Source organism: Panthera onca, chromosome D2 (assembly GCF_046562875.1).
Source record: "Panthera onca isolate mPanOnc1 chromosome D2, mPanOnc1 haplotype 2, whole genome shotgun sequence".
Lineage (NCBI taxonomy): Eukaryota > Metazoa > Chordata > Mammalia > Carnivora > Felidae > Panthera > Panthera onca.
The window spans coordinates 915,848-939,782 of record NC_138349.1 but is presented as its reverse complement, the minus strand read 5'-3'; the positions used below and the strand labels follow the sequence as shown (position 1 = coordinate 939,782).

General features: G+C 61.9%; 1 protein-coding gene across 3 annotated transcripts in view; it reads left to right on the top strand.

The window, feature by feature from the left end:
* INPP5A (inositol polyphosphate-5-phosphatase A) overlaps positions 1–23,935 on the top strand; it is a 171,451-nt gene that overhangs the window by 56,936 nt on the left and 90,580 nt on the right. For all 3 annotated transcript variants that reach the window (XM_078435033.2, XM_078435034.2, XM_078435032.2), the window contains exons 3-4: positions 4,873–4,973; positions 9,720–9,807. In XM_078435033.2, the coding sequence (XP_078291159.1) occupies positions 4,873–4,973; positions 9,720–9,807 (189 nt within the window). The remainder of the gene's footprint in view (positions 1–4,872; positions 4,974–9,719; positions 9,808–23,935) is intronic.

Genomic DNA, 23,935 nt, shown 5'->3' with positions numbered 1-23,935 from the left:
CGCGTGATGTCCCCTGAGGGCGGGGACGGTGTGCGCTCTCTGTGCGTAGCTTTGGGATTTGCAAGAGCCTGTGTTGGTGGCAGCACCTGGGGGCCTGGCCAGTCCTAACGTGTGGCCTGTGTGTCCGGGGCCGGGCAGGTATCGTGGAATCCTCCCGGGCAGGCGGGCCTAGAGTCTCGCAGGGTGTGGGGGGCCTTCTTGGTGACACCACGGGGCCCGTCTCCAAGAGGAGCTGCCTCTGGAGGCGTGGGCAGCTGCTGGGGTGGAGGTGAGGGCCGCCGTGTGAAGCCAGGCAGTGGCTGCGGGGCGAGTCGGAGAACCCCTGACCGTCCTCAGGTGGGCCAGGTTCCTGGGGGGCCACGCTGCTCCGTGTGTGGTCACCCTGGCGGGCGTCTGTGCATGAGCCCCGCTGTGGCGCCCGCTTCGCCCCTGCCTCCCCAGCCCACCCTGTGCCCCGTGAGGAGGCTGAGTCCGGGGCCGGGTGTGTCCCGGGTGCCGCCCCCCACCTGCCAGTCGGGCGCCCCCCTCGGCCTCTAAGCGTGTGTCCGTTGGACGCGAGGGTTTTGGGGGAGTCCAGGCTGCCCTGGGGTAGACTAGTGCGACCTTTTGTTGGCAGCTGAGTGTGCATTCAGGACCCGGACACACATTTCTCCACGTGGAGGGGCCACCGCACGCGGGTGAGTGCCCGCCGATGCTTCAGTCCTGGTCCTCCCCGTCTCACCCTTCCTGGCGGTGAAAGTGGGGTGCCGGCTGCAGAGACGTGGAGCGGCGCCTGCGGTCAGAGCGCGCTCGTGCTCCTGCCCAGAACGTGCCGTTCGGGTCGCTGCGTTGAGCACGTGGAGGTCGGCGGCGGCGTCGCAGAGATAAAGAAATATCACTCAGTTTATTTGGCTGTTTTTTTAAACTCATGATCAGTTAAAATTTAGTTTCAAATATGGTAAATTTAACTTGGAAAATCATTGTTTTCTGCACAAAATGTATTGAATGTAGGTCTTTCCTTCCTCAGAAGTGCAGCTGTCAGGGTGCGGCTGTTGTGCCTGAGGGCAGTTCAGGAACTTGAATCCAGGTGAACCGCGGCACCTAGTGTGTGCTGTGGCTGCGGGACCCGGCATGGGGTGGGCCCCTTGAGGCCTGGGACAGGGTGGGGGCCGGGCCTGCGGCAGGGCCCTGAGGTGGGGGGCAGGGTGGGGGCGGGGCTGTGCCGCAAGGCCCTGGTGTGGGGCGGGGCATGGGGCGGGGCATGGGCGGGGCTGTGCGGCAAGGCCCTGAGGCTTGGGACAGGGCAAGGGGCGGGGCCGTGGCGTGGCACGTGGCATGGGACCGGACACGGGGCAGGGCTCTGGACCGGCAGCACTTCTCCTTGAGAAGTGAGACAGGTGTGTGGTCCCGGGAAACTAAGGGGCGGCCATGTGGGTCGAGGACCCTGAAGGAAGTGGCAGAACAGGAGGCCAAGAGACAGCGGGTGTGGCCGGCCACGTGCTTCAGGCTGCGGAGCTCCAGGGTAGGCTCAGAGGTCCTGTGACAGAGGCCGGAAGGCCCGCGTCTGCTCATGGGCCTGTGTCGCCGACCCCATGCACCCATCCCCTGTACGTCCCTCACGCTTGTGACTTTGGGGCTGCGGCACCCAATGGTGAGGAAGAGGGACCAGGACCTGGGCCCTCTGGACGCGTCGCATCCACAGCGTGACTGTTTCCCGGATAAGGAGGTGACTGAGGATTTGAGGCCCTGGCCCCTTGAAGAGGTGCTGGGCCTGGACCGTCTGCAGGGTGGCTGCTTCTGCAGAGAGGGGACTCCCTGGGAAGGCAGGTCAAGTGGCCAGACCCTGCCCAGAGCAGCAGGGTTAGGGAGAGGAGGGCCCAGCTTGAGCAGGAGGATGGTTGGGAGGACAGATGGACAGACAGATGGTTTCTGGGGCAGGGACTCGGTCCTGGCTCCTTGGGAGCGAGCGTCCTCAGGCCAGGGTGAGGGGCCGGGGGAGGAGCAGCCAGGGCGGTGGCAGTGGCCTTCCACGCCCCCACCCCTCGGCCACTCTGGGTCGTCACTTCGTCCAGCCCGCGCTGGGGAGGGGACTGCCCCGTGTCGGGCACCTTTCAAAACCTCTGTCCCAGCTGGCGAGTGAGGCCTTCTGGAGGGAGGTGGCCTGTGGGTTTCAAAGGAAGGGAAGGCACATTTCCTTGTCAGAGCCCTGGGTCTGTGCCAAGGACTTGGCTAACCGTGATCTTCAGAGGGCACGACCCCATGGCATGTCCTTGCAACAGAGGCTCGAGCTGGCAGGGCAGGGGCTGCTGCGGGCAAAGGTGCAGACTGGCAGGGGCCGGGGCCCAGAGGAACGCCCTCTGTGCTCTCACTCGACACCCCCCGAAGTGCCTGCTGCTTGAGTCCGTCCCAAGGGTGTCTTTCAGAGCAAGTGCCCACCGAGGGACGTGTCCAGAGCCCCTGGCGCCTCCAGCCATCTCCCCTTTTGGGTTCGGGGTGATAGGGACCAGGTGGGGGCTGCTGTCTCCAGGCTGAGCACTCTGCTGGGTTGCCGGGGTCCCCGTCGGACCCTTTTGTCCAGGCCAGCCCTGAGGCCCCCGTCTGCGTTCTGGGACCCGACCCAGCCTTCCGCCATGCGGGCACGCCACGGCAAACATAGAGCTGTGTGTCGAGGGACAGTGGCAGACGCAGTCAGAACTCTGAGAACGGAGAACTCTGTTGCTTCAGGCACAGCTGGTGCGGACAGGCTGGCCCTTTGGGAAGGATGCTTGAGCCTGCCGCTAAGGGGAAGTGCGCCGTGCAGGGCGGCCCCGGGGCCAAGAGGTCGGGGCTGCCCCTTCCCGCCGAGTGCCTAGGGGAGCCTACGCCGGTGCCCGCCAGGCTCTATTCCCAGGGTTGGTATCGTGGTCATTCTTCCTCGGTGAGGCACACTGTCCTCTGGAGAAGCCGCGAAAGGTGCCCTGTGGGGCAGCTGCAAGCGGGCCGTGGGGCGGGTTGGCTTCCCGGTCGCTTGGGCGTTCCTGAGTTCGGTGCACGTGAGAGGCGTCCTTCCGGACGGGGCTCCCTGTGCCACCGGCCTCGTGTGCAGCACCCGAGGGCCCGTCCCGTGTCCCCGCCAGCCCCGAGCACTGAGGGGTGGGGTCAGGGGAGGGAGTGTTCCATGACTGTGTTTAATGGCAGATGGGCCGCCCTAGTGGGCTTGTGGTAGCCCGGTTCTCCAAGAACAACACGCACGCAAGGAGCAGCTCGCTCAAACAGCTGGCATCAGGTACTGACGCTTTTCGCGCACGCCGTCCGTGCTTTTCCTGGTCAGAATTGTGTCCCTTTTTAAGAACGCATCCCGAGTTCCCGATCGTGTGTTCACATCTCCATGCGGGCCACGTGCACGCCGGCCACCCGGTGAGGGGCCGCTGTGGCCGTGGGGCGCTTCCTGGCCGTGGTCAGGTCACTTGTCTCATGGGGCACGGCCTGCGGGCCTGGCTCTCCGTGGCCAGCTTGTCTGTCCGTGGCCAGCCCTATGGCACTTCCTAGAAGTGGCCACTTTCCATCGGGGCTGCACACAGCGGCCCGTCCCTCTGAGGCCGCTGATGGCTCGCTGGCCGCCAGGCATGGGCAGGAAACGGTGCCTGAGGCTGGGTTCCAGGTGACAGAGCACTGAATGGGGGGCCTGCCCTGGGATGGTGTATTTGGGGATGGGGAAGGTCATCATGCGGGTTTCTGGCAAGTGCCTGGGAGAGGGGAGGAGCGCAGGACCAGAAAGAGCATCGTGGCCACCACGGCCAAGTGCAGTTAGCGTGACGGGCAGCTGAGGACGTGGGGACACGCCCCCTGCACTCTGCCCTGTTGCCCTCGACCCTCTGGTCCCACGAGCCCCTGCCGCAGCCCCCAGCTGTCGTGGCCTGGATGCCTCATCAGCTCAGCAGTGATGTGCTGTCCCCTGTGCCCTAGGGGAGCGGGGCCAGTGAGTGTCCTGTCCTTTCCACGAGCGTGTGCTGGTCAACACAGGCTCAGCCACCTGTGGGTCATGCCCAGATGCCTGGTGCGGTTTACTGCAGGGGGCGAGATCAGGGTCCAAGCTGTGACTGAGGTGGTTTTCAGGACCCCTGTGCTGGGTGGGGGCGTGGGATGGCTGGACAGCCTCTGGACAGCGACCACACTGCTGAGAGCATCTCTGCGGCCATCATTCCGTGTCACTGGGGGTACTTACTTACCCGTAGCATCGAAGAACAAAAGCGTGGGGAGGGTTCGCGGCTTGCGGCAGCCCTGGGGACAGTGCCGGGACCCCCCCGGCTGTAGTGGGGCAGCGGCACCGTGGCCACACCACCTCTGCTGCTGACCACCGTGTGCCGCAGCTGTCCCTGCGGTGACACGGGTGCTGGGCACCTGCCGTGTCGGGTCGTCAGGCAGTCGTGTGCACGTTGTGTGCAAGGCAGCCTGGGCCCCCGCTGAGCGCAGTCAGCTTTGCTCACTCCCGGGCGGGTCTGGGGTGTGTGCGTGTCCCCGTGCTGGCACGTGTGCCCACGACAGCGTGTGGGGCTGGCTGGGCTCATATCCTCTGTGGAGGACGCAGCCAGGTGTCTGCAGTGAGACGCTAACTGGTTCGTTTGTTTTTGTGGGACTTGGATGCTCCGCAGTTGACACGTTTGACTTTTTACAGCTGGGGGAATTCCTCTCAGTGATTGGGGAAGGTTCTAAGAAATTCCGAATCGTGTCTGAGGATCGGGAAGACGTGGGAAGCTGAAATGAGTGCTGCACAAAGGTGGTTTGGCTCCTAGAGACTGTTCAAAGCCGTGGTCGTGCACGTGGGGCCTTTGGTCCCGGCAGCCACCTTCCTCGTAGGGTGGCCGCACGGACCCACGGAGCCACTAACGGCCTGTCCTGCGCTTCCCTTCACAGGTCGTGCACACGCACAAGCCGCACTTCATGGCCCTGCACTGCCAGGAGTTTGGAGGGAAGAACTACGAGACCTCCATGTCACACGTGGACAAGTTCGTCAAGTAAGTCCTGGCGGTGTGTGCCACGCCCTGCTGCCCCTTCCTGGGGCGAGGTGCCACTAGGGGGCTGTCTCTGGAAACCCAGGTCATGACCCCACCTTTGTGAGGCTCCTTGGGTGGGCTGGTGTTCCAAAGAGAGAAGTCCTGTCCCAAGTGTGTGACCGTATGCCTCCTGGTGGGGAGCACAGGGTGACAGTGTGGCCCTGGGGGCGGGACCACAGGGTGACAGTGTGGCTCCCGGGGGGGGGACTACAGGGTGACAGTGTGCCTCCCGGGGGGGGGGGGACTACAGGGTAACAGTGTGGCCCCTGGGTGTGGGACCACAGGGTGACAGTGTGCCTCCCGGGGGGGACCACAGGGTAACAGTGTGGTTCCTGGGGGTGGGACCACAGGGTGACAGTGTGCCTACCGGGGGGGGGGGGGGGGGACTACAGAGTGACAGTGTGGCCCCTGGGGGTGGGACCACAGGGTGACAGTGTGGCTCCCGGGGGGGGACTACAGGGTGACAGTGTGGCCCCTGGGTGTGGGACCACAGGGTGACAGTGTGCCTCCCGGGGGGGGGGGGGGACCACAGGGTAACAGTGTGGTTCCTGGGGGGTGGGACCACAGGGTGACATTGTGGCCCTGGGGGTGGGACCACAGGGTGACAGTGTGGTTCCTGGGGGGGGGAACACAGGGTGATAGTGTGCCCCTGGAGAGAATCACAAGGTGACAGTGTGACTGCTGGGAGGGACCACAGGGTGACAGTGTGGCCCCTGGAGAGAACCACAGGGTGACAGTGTGGTTCCTGGGGGCGGGACACAGGGTGACAGTGTGCGCCTGGAGAGAACCACAAGGTGAGTGTGACTCCTGGGAGGGACCACAGGGTGACAGTGTGGCCCCAGGGGTGGGACCACAGGGTGACAGTGTGGTTCCTGGGGGCGGGACACAGGGTGACAGTGTGGCCCCTGGGGGCGGGACACAGGGTGACAGTGTGGCCCCTGGGTGGGACCACAGGGTGACAGTGTGGCCCCTGGCAATGGGACCACAGGGTGACAGCGTGCCCCTGGAGAGAACCACAAGGTGACAGCGTGACTCCTGGGAGGGACCACAGGGTGACAGTGTGGCCCCTGGCGATGGGACCACAGGGTGACAGTGTGGCTCCTGGGGGTGTGCAGTTGCAGGGCGACAGTGGTGCTTTGGGCTTGGAGACTTCAGCCCTGGGCTCCAGGTGGAGCGTCCCATCGGCATGTCCTGGAGGCCACACCTGTGGTGTGACGGCTGCCAGCCTGCCAGCTGTGGATGGACGGACAGACAGCTGGTTTCCATCCAGCAGCTCACATCTGTGTTTGTCACAGTGAGACGGGGACGGAGCCCCAGTCGCGTGTGGGTGGTGACATCTCCATCGTTCCGGAGGAAGTAGCCACAGGCCTCTGCACAGACCTGGGAAGTGCACGCATGGGGGCGGGGCGGGGGCGGGGGCGGAGCGAGCGAGCGGAGGGCGGAGTGTGTGCTCAGCCTGGCGTCCTGAGAAGCAAGGCCCGCCTCTGGCTGTCGCAGCGGGAGCCCCCGGGGCGCCTTTCTTCCTTCTGCTCTGCCCCGCAGCCCCACTGCCCAGGACACCCGCTCTGCGCTGGGCACCACTGTGCCTGCCCTCCGTGTCCCCCTGCTGTGGACTCGGGGCATCGTGACTGCTCCCGCCAGCTGGGTGTGAGGTGACACTCCCTGACTTCCAAGGCGGGTCATCGAGGGCCGCTGTGCTGGGTCTGCACTCAGAGCCCTGGCGCCTGGTGCCCGGGCTCTGAGGGTGATTTCAGCCGCCGTCAGCAGCCGCAGCCCTGCTTGAGGTCCCTGATACGGTGGACACAAGCCATCCACGTGTCAGTTGTTAAACTGTGGGCCGATTTGCTAAAGGGTGTTTTTTAAAAAGAATGATCAAATTTTCCCCAAATAATCCAATTTTACGGCAATTTTAATTAAAAAAATGTTTTAAATTTTTTACCACTTAAACTAATACTAAAGTTAACATAAGGGCAAGGGGATGCCGCTAAATAGCTAAAAGTAGCCAAAATAATTCTGAAGAGGCCCGAGTGGGCGTGCCCCCCCCCCCCCCCCCCCCCCCGCCCCCGGCTGCAGGCTCCTTGGGGAGCAGTGAGGGCAGGGGGAGGGGTGCAGGGCGGGCAAGATCTGCAGAAGGACTGAATGCAGCTGGGGACTGGCTGTGAGCCACAAGGCCATGTGTGCGTGAGAAAATGGCACTGGGTCCCCCCCCCCCGCTCCCCGCAGGAGGATAGTGTTTCAGTTGTGTTACTGAGTAAAGGGAGAGGGCCAAACTCTAATAATGCTGAGGCTAAAATACTGCAGGGTGTTGTCTGTAGCTCTGGGGCAGGGAGTTAACTTCAAGAGACGCAAAAAGTGTCACCTACAAAAGAAAGGATTGTGAAATGCGAATGTTAAACAACTTAACTGTTTACCAAAAGACCCCTGTAAAGGAAGTAAATGGTTAGCTACTCCTGGGAAAGACACCTGCGGCACACCTTGGTGACCAAAGCCCGCCCTTACCGTAAGGAGCTTGGCGGGGGAGAGCGGCATTTCCAGAGCGGGGGTGCCCTGTTGGTGCACAGCAGGCTTGCGGAAGGAGGCCCCCCCTGTCCAGCCGCGCCCAGCCCTGTGCCCCTGCCCCCGTCCCTCATTCCCCGCCCCATGTCCCCGCCTCTCCCCTATGTCCCGCCCCTGGCCCTGCCTCCCCGGGCGTCCACCCCGCCCCTTATCCCGCGCCCCATGCCCCGCCCCCGAGGTGTGCCCCTTCTGCCATCACCCCTGCGTCCTGGGGAGGCTGTCCCGTTCTTTCTACCCCTACCCTTGCTTGCCATATGTGACCCATGTTGCCATTTTTTGCTTTAAACTGGTACCTTTTATAAAGATCAGAAGAGAGAGAAGGTGCCCTTTATCTTGACCACTTTGTCTATGGCTTTCTGTGCTCTGCCCGCTCTCTCGAAGCCTCGGTTTCTGTCTGGTACCATCTTCCTTCAGCCTGAGAGCTTCTGTGACATCCATCTTAACACGAGTCACTGGTGACGAATTCTCTCCGCTTTTGTTTGTGTGAGGAAAGCCTTTGTCTTCGCTTTTGAAAGATGTTGTTGTTGCAGCTGGGACTGCGGCTTGCCCGCGCTTCTCTGTTAGCACTTAAAGGACATCATCGCCTTGTCTTCTGTGTCCTGTTGTTTAGGACGGGCCTTAGCCATTGTCCCCGTCTTAATTTTCGGTATATAATGTGTCTTTTTTCCCTGACTGTGGCATTTTGTCTCCCCGGATGGTCTGCAGCAACTTGATTATGTTGTATTTTAGTTTGATTTCCCTTGTGTTTGAGCTTTTTCAGTGGGTTTATAATTCTAATCATATTTGGGAAAAGTTTGCTCACCACTTTCCTGTTTTTGTCCTTCCCTTCTCTTGGGTCTCTGACTCGGCTTTCCTGGGGTCGGCCTGTCTGTCACCACCCAGGGCCCCTCTGCCCCTTGAGCTCTTTTTCCTCCAACATTTTCCAGGCTCTTTGCTTCAGTTTGGGTCATTTCTGTTGCTGTGTGTTGTAGTCACGGATCTCTTCCTTATTTATTTTCTTAGGTTTTAACCTGCTCTTAGGTCCACCCGGTGAGTTCTGTTTTCAGCCTGAGAAGTTTAATTTGTGGTTTTCACGTTTGCTTTTCCTCATATTTGTGCTTTCCTTGAAATCTTTGATTGCATGGACAGCCCCTGCTTCAGGGGTGTTTTCGGCTGACTTCTGTCCATCCAGGTCTGTCTCTGCAGGTTGTAGGTTGTATTTTTTTGCTTCTCTGCACGCTAAGTTAATTTCTGGCGGGACGCCAGACGTTCCGAACATCGTGTGGTGTGTGTCTGCACCTTGCTTCCTGCCGCGAACACGGTGGAGGCTGCAGGGGGGGAGGGGTGTGAGCCCTCCGAGGCACATAGCCTCTTCCCTTCTTCCATTTGGCTTCTTGGGGCCCGAACCCCTCTTCCATCTGACCCCCGTGCTGGCTGGTCAGATGGTTACGTGCCCCCTTCCCTGCTGCTGCCGAGCTGGCGGGAGGGTGGGGGGGCCCTCGGCCGGGGGGCCGGCAGGTGAGCAGGGAGGCCCCCCTCGCTTCCCGGCGTGGCTCTGGTGCATTCTCGGGGCTCTGGGTGCACAGTGGCTCCCTTCCAGCCACACGCGCTGAGGTGACACGTGGGTGCCCGCCTAAGCCTTTTCTGGTTGTGAAACGAGGCAGGAAGGTGACCAGGAAGCCCCTCTGACGAGGGGTGTTCGGAGACCCTTCCTCCTTCCTGTTGTAAAGCCTCTGGGGCAGGCCGCTGATGCTCAGCTTTCCTCCTGGTGGGGGGACCTGCCTTGGTCCCGGGGGCGTGTGGACTCCGGCCTGCTTCTCTGTTAGCACAAGACACAAACAGCCAGGAGACCCCACAGAGTCTGGGGTTGTGCCGCTGCGGCGTGCGGCCCTGGCCAAGCTTCCATTGTCCCCCCACCTCCACATCTCTGTCCCCGAGAGGCCTCTGGGTCCTGTGCATCTGTCAGGTGTCGGGGGGGGCCGCCGCCGAGGCATGGCCCGACTCTACCTGCACACAGTGGGTTTTGGTTTCTGCCGCCCTTCCTTCCTCCCACCACTGCTCGGCGGCGTTTTTGGGGTGACGTACGACACGGTGTTCAAGCCAGTAGCCTGGATCTGGTAGCAACTTTTTGGGTGGCTTTTGTACCAAAGAAACTCCCTGTTTTCCTTCCAGAGAGCTGTTGTCAAGTGACGCCATGAAGGAGTACAACAGGGCTCGCGTCTACCTGGACGAGAACTTCAAATCCCAGGAGCATTTCACGGTGCGTGCCCTTCTGCTGCATGGAGTCGGCCCCGGGCCGTGGCCTGTGGGATGGCGATCGCAGGTGGGGGGCTCTTCACAGAGGCGAGGGATTAAGCCCATCCCTGGATCTGCTCCCCAGAGCTCGAGTGACGGAGGCCAGTCCCTCTGTGGGCCCAAGCAGCCCACCCCGGGGGCCTGGCCTGTCCTGCGACAGTCCTTGGTCTGGGGGTCAGCGGACGCCCAGAAAGGGGGCCCCGCTGGGGTGCAGCGGCTGTGGGGGGTCCAAGGTGCTGGGGAGGCCGGAGGCTTCTCGGAGGAGCAGACGCCAGATGGGTTTTGAGTCGCTGGTTGTTGGTTTGAGCGACTGAGGCATCTCACCCCCATCTCCGGGGAGGGCTCAGAGCTGCCTTGTTAGCTTAGTTTCCTCCGGCTTCCGTTCCCGGTGGCCTTCACCTCACCGCTGTCGTGTGGCCAGGAGCCTGGTGTGCAGCAGGCGCTCAGCCATTGCGTGCTGGTCGCGTGGGGCGGTGGGTGCTGGTGTGCCGAGAGCAGGTGGGGCCAGGGAGCCGTGTCCTGCTCAGGGAGCGGCGGTGGAGATGGCCCTGTGGTTAGAAAGGCATCTGTCCGTTGGCGGTCTCTGAATTCAGGGTATCTGTGCCAGTTCGGTGGTACCTTCCATGGCTGAGATGGTCACCGTCACGTGCCCACGGGATCCCCCGTGCCCCGCGCCTGCTGTCCTCGGGCACCCCTGCCCCCCTCCACACTCACACGTGGCCTCACCGCCACCTGTGTCGGCCACATCCCGGCGCGGGCACGCCACACGCAGGCCGCCGCAGCCCCGTGCTCCCTCTGCCTTCCTGCCCTGGGCCAAGGGCCGCTGGCTCTCAGCCCGCCCTGGACAGAAGAACACTCTTCTCTTGACCCTCACGCTTCCCTGTGCTGGGACCCTGCTTCCTGCTTCTCCCATCAGGACTGGTTCAGATGGAGTCACGGCAGCTCTGATGGAAGCTGCATTGGTCTGGGGCGAGCGGAGGGCCGGGCACCGCGGAGGGGAGGGGACAGCAGCCGAACTTGCAGCCCTGGCAGTGGGAAGCACTCACAGTAAATGCGGAAGGCACTGCCGGGACATCACTGTGGGGTAGGGCGTCCAGGGGTCCGGTGTGCGCGTAACCGGAGCCCCAGGATGAGAGGGAGCAGGAGACGGCAGGCACCTAAAGAGTTGGCTGAAAGTTTTCAAAATTGGACGAAACGTGTGGGTGCGTAGAACCAGTTGTACGGCAAGGAGCGCGGCGGGGGTCAAGGGGCCCTGTGTACAGACGAGGGCGTCAGTCCCTGAAGAGGACATAACCGCGTGGGCTGCGCGTCCAGCGTCAGAGCTTGCACACGTGCACGGCCGCTGGCAGCTGGGAGGACGGAGCCGCGGCAAGCATGGGCTTCGACAGCGCCTCTCACCGACCGATGCTGCCCGCCAGCGTGACCCTGCTGCCCTTGGCGGGACGCCGATGGGAAGGGCAGCCGCAGAAGAGGCTCGTCCCATGCTGTGAGGCGTGGTCAAGGCCCGTGCCGGAGGGTGGACTGGGGAGGGTGGCTGTTAGCTTCCATCATGTTTCCCGAAGAACGCCTTTCAAAATGAAGGTCAAGGAGACTTGGATGAACAGACTTGCCGTGAACTTTCCCGGAAGGGTGCAGAGCAGCCCCTCGGGGTTCGGGCCATCCCGAGGGCCGCCTCTCTGAAGACTCTGCCTGTCCACGTGCTCTGGCCACTCTCACCCTGGCTGGGGGGTGGGGAGGTATCTCCGATCGTGTCCACGGGGGATGCTCACATGCGTGTGGAAATCTGGCCGAGACCATGCACGTGTGTTCTCTGACCACAGAGTCCTTAGAATAGAAGTAAACAGAAACGGTTATCTGGCAAATTCCCAAATGTTTGGAAACAAGCAACAAACTTGTAAATATCCCAGGCGCCAAAGAGATTTCCCAGAGCAAGTTAGAAAATATACAAAAGACCCATCGGAACCTTCAGGGTTTGTGTGCAGTGGCTTAGAGGGAACGGTTTACCATTAAAAGCTTTCTTTGGGGCGCCTGGGTGGCACAGTCGGTTAAGCGTCCGACTTCAGCCAGGTCACGATCTCGCGGTCCGTGAGTTCGAGCCCCGCGTCAGGCTCTGGGCTGACGGCTCGGAGCCTGGAGCCTGTTTCCGATTCTGTGTCTCCCTCTCTCTCTGCCCCTCCCCCGTTCATGCTCTGTCTCTCTCTGTCCCAAAAATAAATTAAAAAATTAAAAAAAAAAAAAAAAAAAGCTTTCTTTAAGAAATTTTAAAAGTAAGAACAAATTAACCCAGTGCAAGTAGAAGGAAGGAAATAACACAATAAGAGCAGCAGTGAGACAGAAAATACGGTAGAGAAAACCGGTGAAATCAAGTTGGTTCCTTAAACAGTTATCGAGTCCGAGAAACCTCACCCAGCGAATCAGAACGGACGTGTTTGGGAAACGAGGCCACGGTCGTCGAGTCCGGGAGCCTCGCCCGGCTGAGCAAGGGGCCGCAGAGATCAGCGCGCGGTCAGCGGGGCTGACGGGGGTTAGCCGCTCCTCAGTGCACAGGCCCCGGGTCCTTGTGAAAAGAAAGTATCTTTCCAGAGAGGCCTGATGCCGGAAGCCGTCTGTCGGTCTCTGTCCCTCTCGCTCACGCTCGCCTACGGACGTTTTCTGTGTTTTCTTGTAACGCCCACCTTCCAGCCCTCCAAGGCCTGCTTTGTGCTACCGCCATGCCTGTGCTCGCATGACTGCCTTGCTCTCCCACGGGAGTGCCGGCCGGTGGAGAGAGGGGGGCAGGATGTTGGGGGTGCATCGGGGCCAAGAAACCTCCGTTTTGGTCTTGCCTCATCCTTTGAGATTTATCTCAAGGTGTCAGTCTGCAGCTGGCAGTGAAATGCAAAACCTGTATATGAGCACCCCCCAAACTCAGCAAACTCGTTGGAGAAATAACCACTCTTGCAGATAGTTGGGATTAAGCTCGGTCATCAAAAATTATTTCGTAACCCAATTGGAAATAGTAGGAAATACCCGGAGTGGGAGATTGTCACACCATGGAGCAGCCGCGTGACAGAGGGAGTGGCGCAGGGCGCTTGGGGAGGGGGACCCACCCGCAGCCCTCGCCCCGAGGAAGCGCAGAGGCTGGAGCCCATGCTCTCCCTGCTGGAGGACCTTGCCGTCCAGTTGGTGCACTGAAGTACTTCACGGTCGTGTCACGTCTAGTCTGTTCTTTGGTGGATAGGTTTTCACACTTAAAGTGTCTGAAGCCAGGGAGCACCCAACATCCGTGGCACTTTAGTCGAAATGGGCAGCGCTTTCCTCTCTCGGTCACAGATACAGAAATGTCACGTTAGCCGGAGACATGGCCGTGCTGCTTGGTGGGAGCCTCAGACCGGGCTGGAGAATGGCATCCGGCTGGGCGGGACTGGCCAGCACGGGGGCCGCAGAAGGAGCCGCCGGAACACTGCCTCGGGTGTGGCTCAGGTCTGCGCCGCTGAGGCTGTGTCTGTAGGACCGGATGGGGTCGGGGGGGGGGGGGGGGGCGGGGGGAGGGGCCGGGAGGCCTGGCCTGCCTGCAGCGGCTGTGGGCGCATGGCGGCCGGTCCTGGGGCGTCTGCACAGTGCTGCGGACCGGCTTTCCCCTGGGTGGGGGGGCGGTGCACAGTGGGGAGGTGGGGGCTCCCCTCCTGCGGCCGCAGTCCTGGGCGAGGTGTGCTGATGGCCCCCGGATAACTGGACAGCCGTGTTCAGCGGGTGGGGAACGGACGGTGGAGCTCTAGACGTTGGAGCGCATCCCGGAGTTGGCACAGAGGTCCGAGTGTGTGTGATCCTGCCTCGTGACCGTGATGCTGATGGTTGGCGATAAAATCCTGTTTGGCCCTGGGGCCCCTGGAGCACCTCTGTGCCCTTCCGTCGCCCCCCTCAGCGTGCCGTGGGCGGAACCATCGTTGCTGGGGCCTCCGGACGTCCTGGTCGAGGGGACCCTGCACCCCCAGGGTCCTGGGCAGGGCTGGGCTACACTGGCCGGCTGTGTGGCCACTCTCCCACCCCAGCTTGGTGGCCTCTGCCTGTCAGATGGAGGAAAATTTAATTTTTACAAGATTAATGGCATTGGAGCAGTATTTTTAGCTGAGTGTGGTTCAAATAATAGGCCATTAATTGAAAAAGGAAATTGAAATGAATTTATCTTGTACATAAATGCTGTCACAGGTATTAATAGGGATCAGAAAATAGTGGCCTGTTCCCAGAAAGAGGTTGAGCCTGAAGCTGCACCTGGTGTATGAACATGACCGTGGGGGTTTGCTCTGCACACAGAAGCGTGGGGGCTGTGGCCTGGAGTGGGGGGTTGGGCCTGGGGGTGGGCTCTGGGCCTGGGGTGGGTCTGAGCTTGGGGAGCTGCGGCCTGAGGGGGCCTCTGGGCCTGGGGGACTCAGCCTGGGGGGGGGGGGCAGGGGGCTCTGGGCCTGGGTGGGGGCTCCGCCTGGATGGCTCTGGGTGGGTTGGGGGGGGGGGGGGTCCTGCCGACTGTGTCAGGAGCCACCAATGCCCCTGGTCACCAGAAGATGGCGCCAAAGCAGCATTTGGTGTCAAGCTTTTGGTTCAGGAGATGCTCACAGGGCTTTTTCTAGACTCAAATCGGCAATGATTACGTGAAGTTTGGTTTGCACCTAAGAGTCGTGCTGGGGGGCCACTTACTGATGAGGAGGCTGGTGTCATCCCAGCCCCCACTGGCTGCCCCCGGTGTGGTGGCCCGGTCGCCCGCCGGGTCACCTGCTTCCTGCTTCCCTGGAAGGTGGAGGCCGGAGGGCGGCTTCTTCATAGGGCTGCCAGGCCCTGTCCGTTTGCGGGAACTCACGGGGACATCCCTGAGGGCAGACTGAGGACCCTGGCCCAGGGCGTGGGCACAGCAGCACAGCCACGCGTGAGCTGGAGGGGTGGGCCGGGAGTGGGCGGGCTGTGTCCGGTGCCCCAGGTGCCCTCAGGTCCTTCCCCCTGTGGCAGCGTCCAGGAGGCGGCCCTGCTGCGTCTCATTTCTGGCTGCCCACCTCCCTGAAGCCCGAACCCTGATCAGGTGCCGCCCTGCCCGGCCCAGCCCTGGAGTCGGCCCGCACGTCCCGGGAGGACCTGACCGAACGCCCCGCCGTCCTTCCTCTGGGGGAGGCCTTCTCCACGACAGAACGCCAGGCTCTTCAGTGTTCCGCCAGGCTTTCCGGTTTCCACATCCCAGTGAGCTTTTGTGTTTGCCCACAAAGAACCGAGACGCGCCAGTGCTGATCGCCAGCAGGTGTGAAGGCGCTCTCGTCCTGGTCCCGCCACGCGGACAGAGCACGCCAGGTCGTGGGACAGAAGGTAGATGCTGACGGTGCTGTGGCCACTGTGCCAGGACCGGCCGGAGAGGAGACTCAGGAGCGCGGGTGTCCCTTCCAGCAGGACTGGACCCCTGTGCGCCGGCCTCCCTGCCCCTGCTCCTGTGTCCCCGCCCAGGCACCAGGTGGCGAGGTGCGAGTGACCCGGAGCTCGTGCGGGGCGTCTGACCCGTCGTCACCGGGGACGCTGCAGCATCTGGGAGAGAAGCCAGCGGCCACCGCTCAGCGTGTCTGGCCAGGCCTCAGCGTCCACGGGATCCCTGGGGTGCCCACGCCTCACAGCACGTTCACGGCACGGGCCTCATGTCCCTGGGTCGTCCCTTCTTGTGGGCGGAGACTCTGTGGTGCCCGCCACGTGGGAAGAGGTGGCAGCCACCTTGCTGTGCGTCCTGCCCTCCGTGCGCTCCCCCTCCCCCGCTGTACGCGGCCCCCTTCCCCCCCTCCCCTCCTTCCCGGGGCCTCTCTGTTCCCCCTGGCCCTGGAGGACCGGTCCCTGCCACATGCACCTCTGCCCTTTGCCAGCACCCCTATTCCCTGCCGAGGACATTGCCCACACACCCTCCACACGTCCCAGGATCCGTGTGGACAGGCGGGTATGTTCCGGGCTTATGACACATAAAGGTGACTCAAGGGCCTTCTCAGTTACAGGCGTGGACTCTGAGGTAGGTGGGGCGCTCCTCAGACTGCCGGCTTCCTGGGCCCCGGGCCCTCAGGTCCCCTTGCCCGCCACGTGGGAGGGACCTGACACCATCGGAATGACAGCCAGCACCCCCTGCCGCCAGGTGCGCCTGGGTCCCGAGTGCCCTGAAACGCTTCCCACATGAAGCCTTCCGGGATCTGCCTCTTGGGAAACTCCCCGTGACGTCACAGGCGCCCCACGGTTGGTCACAGTTGACTTCACAGCAGCCCAGGGCGCGGCCACTCGTGCCTTGACACTGAGGAAGTGCCCGGTGTAGTTTTCCAGGGCTTCCCAGTGTCTATTGATTGGAGACCCGATACCACAGGAATTGTGTCTCATTTCGCCGGAGGAACATAGAAAACACATCACTTACCACCGGAAAAGCCTGAACGTCGATAGGGGGACGTGAAGGGAACGGCTTTCCTATACTCTGGCTTCAGAAATGGCTAAATGAGGAAGAAATTGCCAATTTATTTTGGTATAATTTCCTCGTCTCGTTTCGCTGCAGGAACGGAGCGTCTGCCGTGCGTGTGCCGGGCAGGCCCCCCCCGTTGTGTGAATTCAGGGCTTCTGGGCTGGGGAAGGCCCACAGAGGCACGGCCAGAGGCCACCCGTCCTCCCCTCACTGGGTGCCCTGTGAGGAGGAGGAGGAGGAGGAGGAGGAGGAGGAGGACAGAGGGGGGTCACCTGCTTCCTGAGGCAGGATGCGCGGCGTCAGGGGCCATCCGAGGAGGTGCAGGCCGAGGTCGCGTTCCCCGGGGAGCCCTTCCGTTTCTGGGACAGGTGCTTCTAGAACGTGAGGCTGCAGGTGAGCGCGCTGGCTCAGTGGCTTTTCCTTGGGCAGCGTCGGCTCGGTGGCGGGCACGGACCGGGCCGTCCTCTCGGTGGAGAAGCCGGGGGCGACGGGCACCAAGCCCAGCCTGCAAGGCCCCTGCCGGCCTGCACGTTGCAGGCCCCGCGGAGCCTCTGGGGCCCGGGAGCCACGCGTGGCCGGTCAGCGCCAGCGGCGCACGTGTTGCGATCTGCAGGGCAGGTGCGGGTGGGCCCGAGGACGCCGTCCCTGCTGGCACTGGGCCGACGCCCGCACAGCCGGCAGCTGAAAGAGGGAAGCCGTGTCTGGGCGGGAGCCGTGAGCTCCTGTCAGGGTCTTACAAGCCGTGAGAGCTCCCAGGCGGTGGCGGCCGGAGCTGGGCAAGTGCCCTGGTGGCCTCCCGGCACGGAGAGCACGTGGAGTCCAGAGTCCGTGGAGAGCGCTTTTGTGACCGCAGGGCTGCCTTAGCACACGGAGGCTCCGACTTCTCCCTGAAGCTCTGAAAGTGGGGTTTCTTCTGGGCAGAGGGGTCTGGAGCCAGAGGCGTGTCGTGTCCTTTAGCGCCCGGAACTCGGCATCACCCAGAGGCCCCGGGCGGGTCTGTGGGCTGGGGAGCGGGCTTCCCGGGCTCCGAGCCCTTAGTGGGGAGACCCAGGTGCCTCCGCTGCCTGCAGTGCCCCAGCCGGCTCGGCCAGCCAGTTCAGTTCCCGGGAAGACGTGCACAGGTTGAGTTCCCTCCTGTGAGGCAAGAAGTGTGGTCCAAAGCAGCAGTTCACCAACAAGAGCTCTAGGGACACCATGGCATCCTGGGAGCGTGGCTTCGTGTGTGTGCAGACCTCCGGAGAGGGCTGTCAGGTGCCCTTTGCGGGCTCCCCTCCGGTGAGCACCCCCCTCCCTGGCCTGAAACCTTTGCTCGGCAAACCCATCCCATCCAGCAGGTTCTCCTTCCCGGGAACGTGCAGTGGCTGCCTTACGAGTCCTCCCTTGTAGTCAGACCATGCAGCCTGAGGGCAGGCCCTGGTGCCCAGGAGGGCCCATCTGCCGGTTCATGCCTAAGAGGGGTTGGCCCCCACCAGGCTGGGAGTGCCCATGCCGATGGCTCCCCGTCCTGGGACACCGGGACTGCTCGTCACCAACAGACCAGGCTCCCTCTTACTTTCCTCTCTGTTCGGGGGGGCTCCTTCCCCACCCCCGACCCCACGTTGTCTTTGGCAGTGCTGAGAGGAGGGTCCCCCACGGGGGAAGCACGGGCCGGGAGGGCTCGGTGCTGGCCTTGGACCCACTTTTCCGGGAGGTTCGGGGCCTTCATCAGTGGGGGCCTGCCTCCCATTTGCCCCAGATCTGCTGGAGGGCAAGGGGGGCTGCACCTGCTCTGTCCCTTCCCTCTGCTGCAGGCCCCTGCCTGCTCCCCCCTGTGGCCCCGGCCCTGCTGGCGGGAAGGCGTGCACTGGAGGAGGTGCCCTTCCACCTCCCCCGTGCTCCCCCCACGGTCGGCCCCCTTCTCCTGTGTCTGCTCTCCCGAGTAAGATTTTAGGGGAAATTTATGGAAAATTAATGGAGTTTACTGATGTTCTTTGATCTGAGGAAAGGAAGAGAAGGCAAATGCATTTGTGATGAGGGAACTAATCTGCTCCAGGAGAGGTCCCCCTCCCGTGGCGGCGCCCCGCCTCCGCGCCCCGTCTGTGGGACCAGACAGGCCTGATGGAGTGTGGGGAACAAGATTGGTTTTCCGAGGGCGCCGGGCCCTCCGCGCTCAGCTAAATCACGCTGTCTGCTCTGCTGGCGGTAACGACCCGCTCCCCTCGGCGGCACCTGCAGCCCCGCGGGACACGGTGATGTGCGGCCGGGCAGCGGCGGGGGCCCGAAGTGAAGGTGAAGCTGTCATATCGATCTTTTTAGCACTAAAATATGAGCCACTTTACTCCACTCCCCGCTGCTGTGATGTGAAAAATAATAACTCGGATCCAAATTAAAAATATTGATCTCTGGAAGGTGCTGAAAGTAAATAAACACCCCCCGAAGTTTTCGGGTCAGCCGAGAAACGGCCTCAGCAATAAATGTGTCGGCACGTCAGGGTCCAGGGTTCTTGATCTGTTTTTTCTTTGAATTGATTTTTCATTATTTACTTCCTAAAAGTGTTGAAATTTGGTCTTCCACTGTTAAATCCCAGTGTTTGGGCAAATTATTTCTTTGGGGCTTATGAGGTGCTTCTGATCCACTCACTCATTGATTGATTGATTTTTGACTCAATAAGCATGCAGTCCCTGCCTTATTTAGGGCTTCTATCATAATTTTTTATACATTTGCGCTTGACTTTTTTATTTGCCTCTGACGGATGAGGTGGCATGGGGCTGTCGAGCAGGGTAGCACGGGTGCCACGAGGCTGACTTTACCCGGCTCTGTGCATTCTGAGGGGACGCTGGGTATGTCCTGGCACAGCAGATCCCCCGTCACCTCCGGAAACCCCTGTACCCAACAGGGCCCTGGCCTGTGGGTGCCCCAGCGGCCCGCGGCCGAGTGAAGTGCGGCGGGCAGGCGGGCGTCTCGGATGCTGCGGTTCTCGGTGGGCGTGGGGGGACCGTGTGCTTCTCGAGAAAAGGCTTTCAGGAGCCCCCAGAGCTCTGGCCGAGTCCCCAGGGCCACACAGCGTGGATCCGCGTGGCCCAGCGGGAGAATGGGAGAGGGAAGGACAGGGGAGATGGCAGGATGGCCATTCCCGTGCAGCTGTTTGTGGGGACAAAAACTTTGCTGGGAAGACTGAGGACTTGAAACCTGGCCCGTGATCGATAGCACGTCTTGCTGCCCCCAGAGTCAGGGTTCCCTGCAACCATTTCCCACTCTCCAGCGTCTGGAACGAGAAGCTGCTGGCCCTGGGGGCCCCCGGGCTGGACCCGGCAGCAGGGCCGCGGGAAGAAGGGGCCCTGGCCCTGGGACTCGGGATTCTGGCCCTCGCCGCCCCGGTCGGCACTTTGCACCCCCCACCACGTCCTCCTCCGGGAGGACCTGCTTGGCGGCCTGCTCGTGAGCCAAGCGACGCCACGGCCGGATGTTCTTTGCGCAAGCCGTCGTCTCTCTTGCTGATGCTGCGTGGTGGCAGCAGGAGGCGTGGGGGGCCCGTGCCGGCGCCGGTCGATGCGCTCGACAAGGGCGTCGCGCAGCACCTGCGTGTAACCCGCGTTTGCCACTGGACGGAGGGGAGGCAGGGGCACACGGAGGCTCTTCTGCGTCTGCTCAGACTTGAACCCAGAGCACAGAGACTGCTTCCGTGCCTCACGCGGGGGCCTGGGGTTCCGACCGACTGAAGCCAGAACAGGTTCGGGAGGCCCACGGACGTTTCTGAGGGTGGCTGGTGCGCCGGCAGGAGAGAGGGACGGCCGCCAGCGGGGAGGGTGGGGGTCGTGGCCGAAGGAGCAAGGCTGGAGCCAGGTGGTCGGGGAAGGGCTGACCGCACTGCTGTGTGATGGCGGGGGGGGGGGGGGGGGGGCGCCTTGGGAACATCGCTCTGATCCGAGGTTTAGGGTGGGAGGCAGGGGGAGCCCCATCATCCTGAACACGTGACCAGCTCCCCTGGGACCGAGATGGCCACTCCCCAGCAGAGGGCTTGTCTCTGAGCGCCAGACATCTGTGAGCGTCCAGGCACGCAGTCCTGTTTTCTGACCGTAATCCCATCTCTGGCATTTCCCTTTGTTCTGGGCAGCACGTCTGCCTCTGGAAGCCATGTTTCAGACGAGACACACATTCCAGAAGGATGGCGAGCCCTACGAGTGCACGCGGACGCTTACTGCGCCGAGTCCCAGAGTGCCGCCTCTCCGTCCCCTCCCCCCGGACCAGAGAGGGTGATGCAGGGCGGTGCGGTGCACGGGCTCCCCTGCGGACAGGCCGGCCAGGGTCTTCCTCAGTTGATGCAGAGACAGCGAGTTGAGGCCGAAAGTTGGCCTCCTTCCCAAGAACCGGGATCTTCCGGCCTCGGCACCCGACTCCGTCGGGCTTCGCAGCATGAAGGTGACCCGAAGCCTTTCCGTCCGTCCCTCTGCGGGAGCGCGTCTGCAGGAGCGTGGGTGGGGTGCTCTGTGGGTGGGGTGCTCCGCGGGCGGGGCTGGTGCTGGTGGGTGGTCGCCCCCGACCTCGGGCCTGGGAGTCCACGCCGCAGGCTCACGGGCACAGGGAGGGTCTGCGGGGCAGCCCGGTCGTCACAGTCTACACACCAAGTACACACAATTCTAAGTCAAGAGCTGCCTCGGAAGAGTCCAGAGCCGGAGAGGCAAAGAACTGTGTGGCCGCAGCTCTGGGGGCTGGCCATGGGTGTCCAGCCGTGGAGCGTGTGCAGAGGTCCTGTGCCTCCGTGAGGAAGGCAGGGCGCTGGTCGGCGGCATGGCTGACAAGCCCACGTGGCGTGCGTCCGCAGCACGGATTCAGAAAGCTGAGTTTTTGCAGGATGGCCGTGCTCACACTCGGCCGGAATCCGAGCCTCAGCAGTGAGCGGAGCACTGAGCTCGGTCACCCGCACACCCTGGTCCGGCCCCTGCACCTCGGCAAGCGTGGCAGACACAGGACGGGGCTCGCCCTCTGCTGAGAGAGAACCCCCGGTGCGGGGGGGTGAGGCTGGAGCCAGAGTGCTGAGAAGTGGGCTCGCCCGGTCGCCTCTGTGCCCGGGGGGGCCGGTCGGACCCTCGCTCCAGCGGACCAGCCTGTCCTCAGCCTGGTTGCATGGCGGGAACGGGGGAGAGAAGTCCAACACCCCCTCCCGCGGCCGGATGGGGCCGGTGCCGATTGTGCCGGCAGAGGGCTGGCTCCATGCGGCACAGCACGCGGGTGTGACGCCTGACGGCTGCACACGACACCCGCCCGCTCCTTGTCCTCGAGCTCACAGGCTCCAGGGAGCGAGTGCGTGCACACGACACACGGCCGTGACCCGTAGCTGCCACGCGTGACCGTGTGTACTCGAGGGGCCGTCGGGGCCTCTGCCCACATGGAGCGCACAGGCTCGAGGGCACGCGTACACGGATGTGCAGTTACCAGGTGTGGAGAGCGCCCCAGGGGCCTCGTGGGAACAGGAGTCACGAGCGGGCCGCTCCGAGGAGAACCTGGAAAGTGAGCGGGAGTGGCCACGGAAGGAAGCAGGGAACGCGTTCCAGGCTGGGCCCTTGGGTGCACAGAGGCCGCACGAGACGCGGGTCTGCGCTTCCTGGGCCCCTTCGGGGGTGGCTTGCTGCCAGCGGGGGAGCACATGATCCCGCACAGCGCCCCACGGCCACGCCTTCCCCGGGCAGCCCGCACTGGGGCCCCGGCGAGGTGCGGGTATGAAGACCCAGCCGTGAGGCCCCGCAGGGCGGCCCTGAGGGAGGCCGGGGAGGGCCACGTTCTCACCAAAGGCGTGGTAGCCGCAGCGGCCCCCTCGTCCCAGGGCTGCTCTGGAGAGCAGATGACGGACGGGAGCGCTGTCCCCAAGCCCTGGCATACCGGAAGCTCCCGTCCGCGATCCCCGCGGGCCAGTCCGTGAGCAGAGAAAAGTGAGTGTATCTGATAACGTCAGATCTGAAAAAAGATCTTGTCCCCAGCACCCTTTGTCAAGAAGTGCCATCGGGAGATACCGTACCCCACAAAGTGGGCGCGTGATCCAGGAAACAGGGAGCAGGGGTTCGAACGTAGCAGCGCCCGGAGGGTGCGTACCGGAGAGTTCACGCATGCATCTGGGTCACCTCCGCCATGACCGAAAGTCCGCGGAGGGCTTTGCCCTGTTTCTTGGACACGATGCCCTCTCCGTCCGGCTCTGGAAACACCAGCGTGTGCTCCTGTGTGTGAGGCCCGAGCCCCAGCTCCCAGGGAGTCCTCAGGTCGGGTGAAGGCAGAGCTCAGGAGGAGGACCACGCACCAGGCATGTGAGCAGTTGTGAAGCTGGTTCCGTTTCTGAGAGGATTCTCCCCGGGGGTGTCGGTGATAGGCTGTCTGATGTGCTGAGACGTACCGAGATGAGAGGAGCGGGTGTGGGGGAATTACGGTGACACGTGCAAGGGACTCGGATGACACAAAGAGAACCCAGTCGTGAACCGCAGGAGAAACAAGCGGCTGTCGGAGAGAGGAAAGGCCGCCGTAATGCTCTCCCGTTACGAAGAACGTTTCTACGGTCGTGGTGACATAAATACTGATTATCAGTTCAAGTAAAAATGTGGTTGTACCCAGAGGGTAGGGGATCAGAAGTGCACGTGCGTGACATGTGAGTGCACAGGAAACCAGGGCAAGGGATTAAGTCTTCATCTTCCAGAGCGGAAAAGTCAATAATGTTGAAAACTAGAAAGTCAAGAAGTAGCAATACAAGTTTTAGTGAGATGGAGGTAAATACCAAAAGAAAACAAGTAAAAGAAAGTAATTTTCCCTTAGGAAGAGAAAATCGAAATGATCAGGGAGCTGCTGGTTTTTCATAATAAACCTTGCAAAACTGATTTTTTTTTAACCAAAGAAAAGAAAAAATAATTTTAATTTTTTTGTGGAAGAAACAACTTAGAGGGCAGAGATTCCTTCTCTTCACGGTGACCCCAAAGAAGAACTTGCATGGGGAGGGGAGCTGAAGACAGGGAGGAGGCATGTGGATCTGTGCATTGGTGCCCTGAGCGGCTGTATACGCGGGCGGAGGGGTTCACTCATCTGAGCCGAGGCCGTCACAAAGATTGGCTGAACCCTGGTGACCTTTGGAGTATCAGGCAAAGGATTTGAAGATTAGATGGTCAATGGGAAACCAGTGCAGTTTGGGGGAAGGAGGTGAGGTTATCAGGGCTACGGAAAGACAGAGAAGGGTAGGTAGATTGTTCCAAAGTTAAAAGATCTATCAGATCTGCCTTTGAAGCTCTTGTTGAAGTCAAGTGGTCTCTCTCTAAGCTCGAACCATCCAGGGGGCGTGCCCTAGTGAACACCAGAGAGAAATGGAACCAAACCTGGCAGGTGGAAGACAGTGCAGATCTCGGTATCTCAGCTTTGTGAGGAAGCCAGACACAACAGGCCAGGCCTAGAGCAAAGCCTGCATTGCCCCCTACATAGGCCTTTTCACTCCAGCCAGATCACAGTGTGCTCCCAAATGCGTGTCTGCCCCTTTGTGCTATATTTCTGAAAACACAGTCCAGAGCTGAGTAGAAATGGTGTGAGACTGAAGGTCAGCTTTACTGAATTAACTGCAGTGAAACTAATGAGGACAGTATCTCCTTCAGGAGAAGAAAAATATGGGGTGAAGTGCTTCCACCAGTAGTCAGAAGGGATTGACTAACGT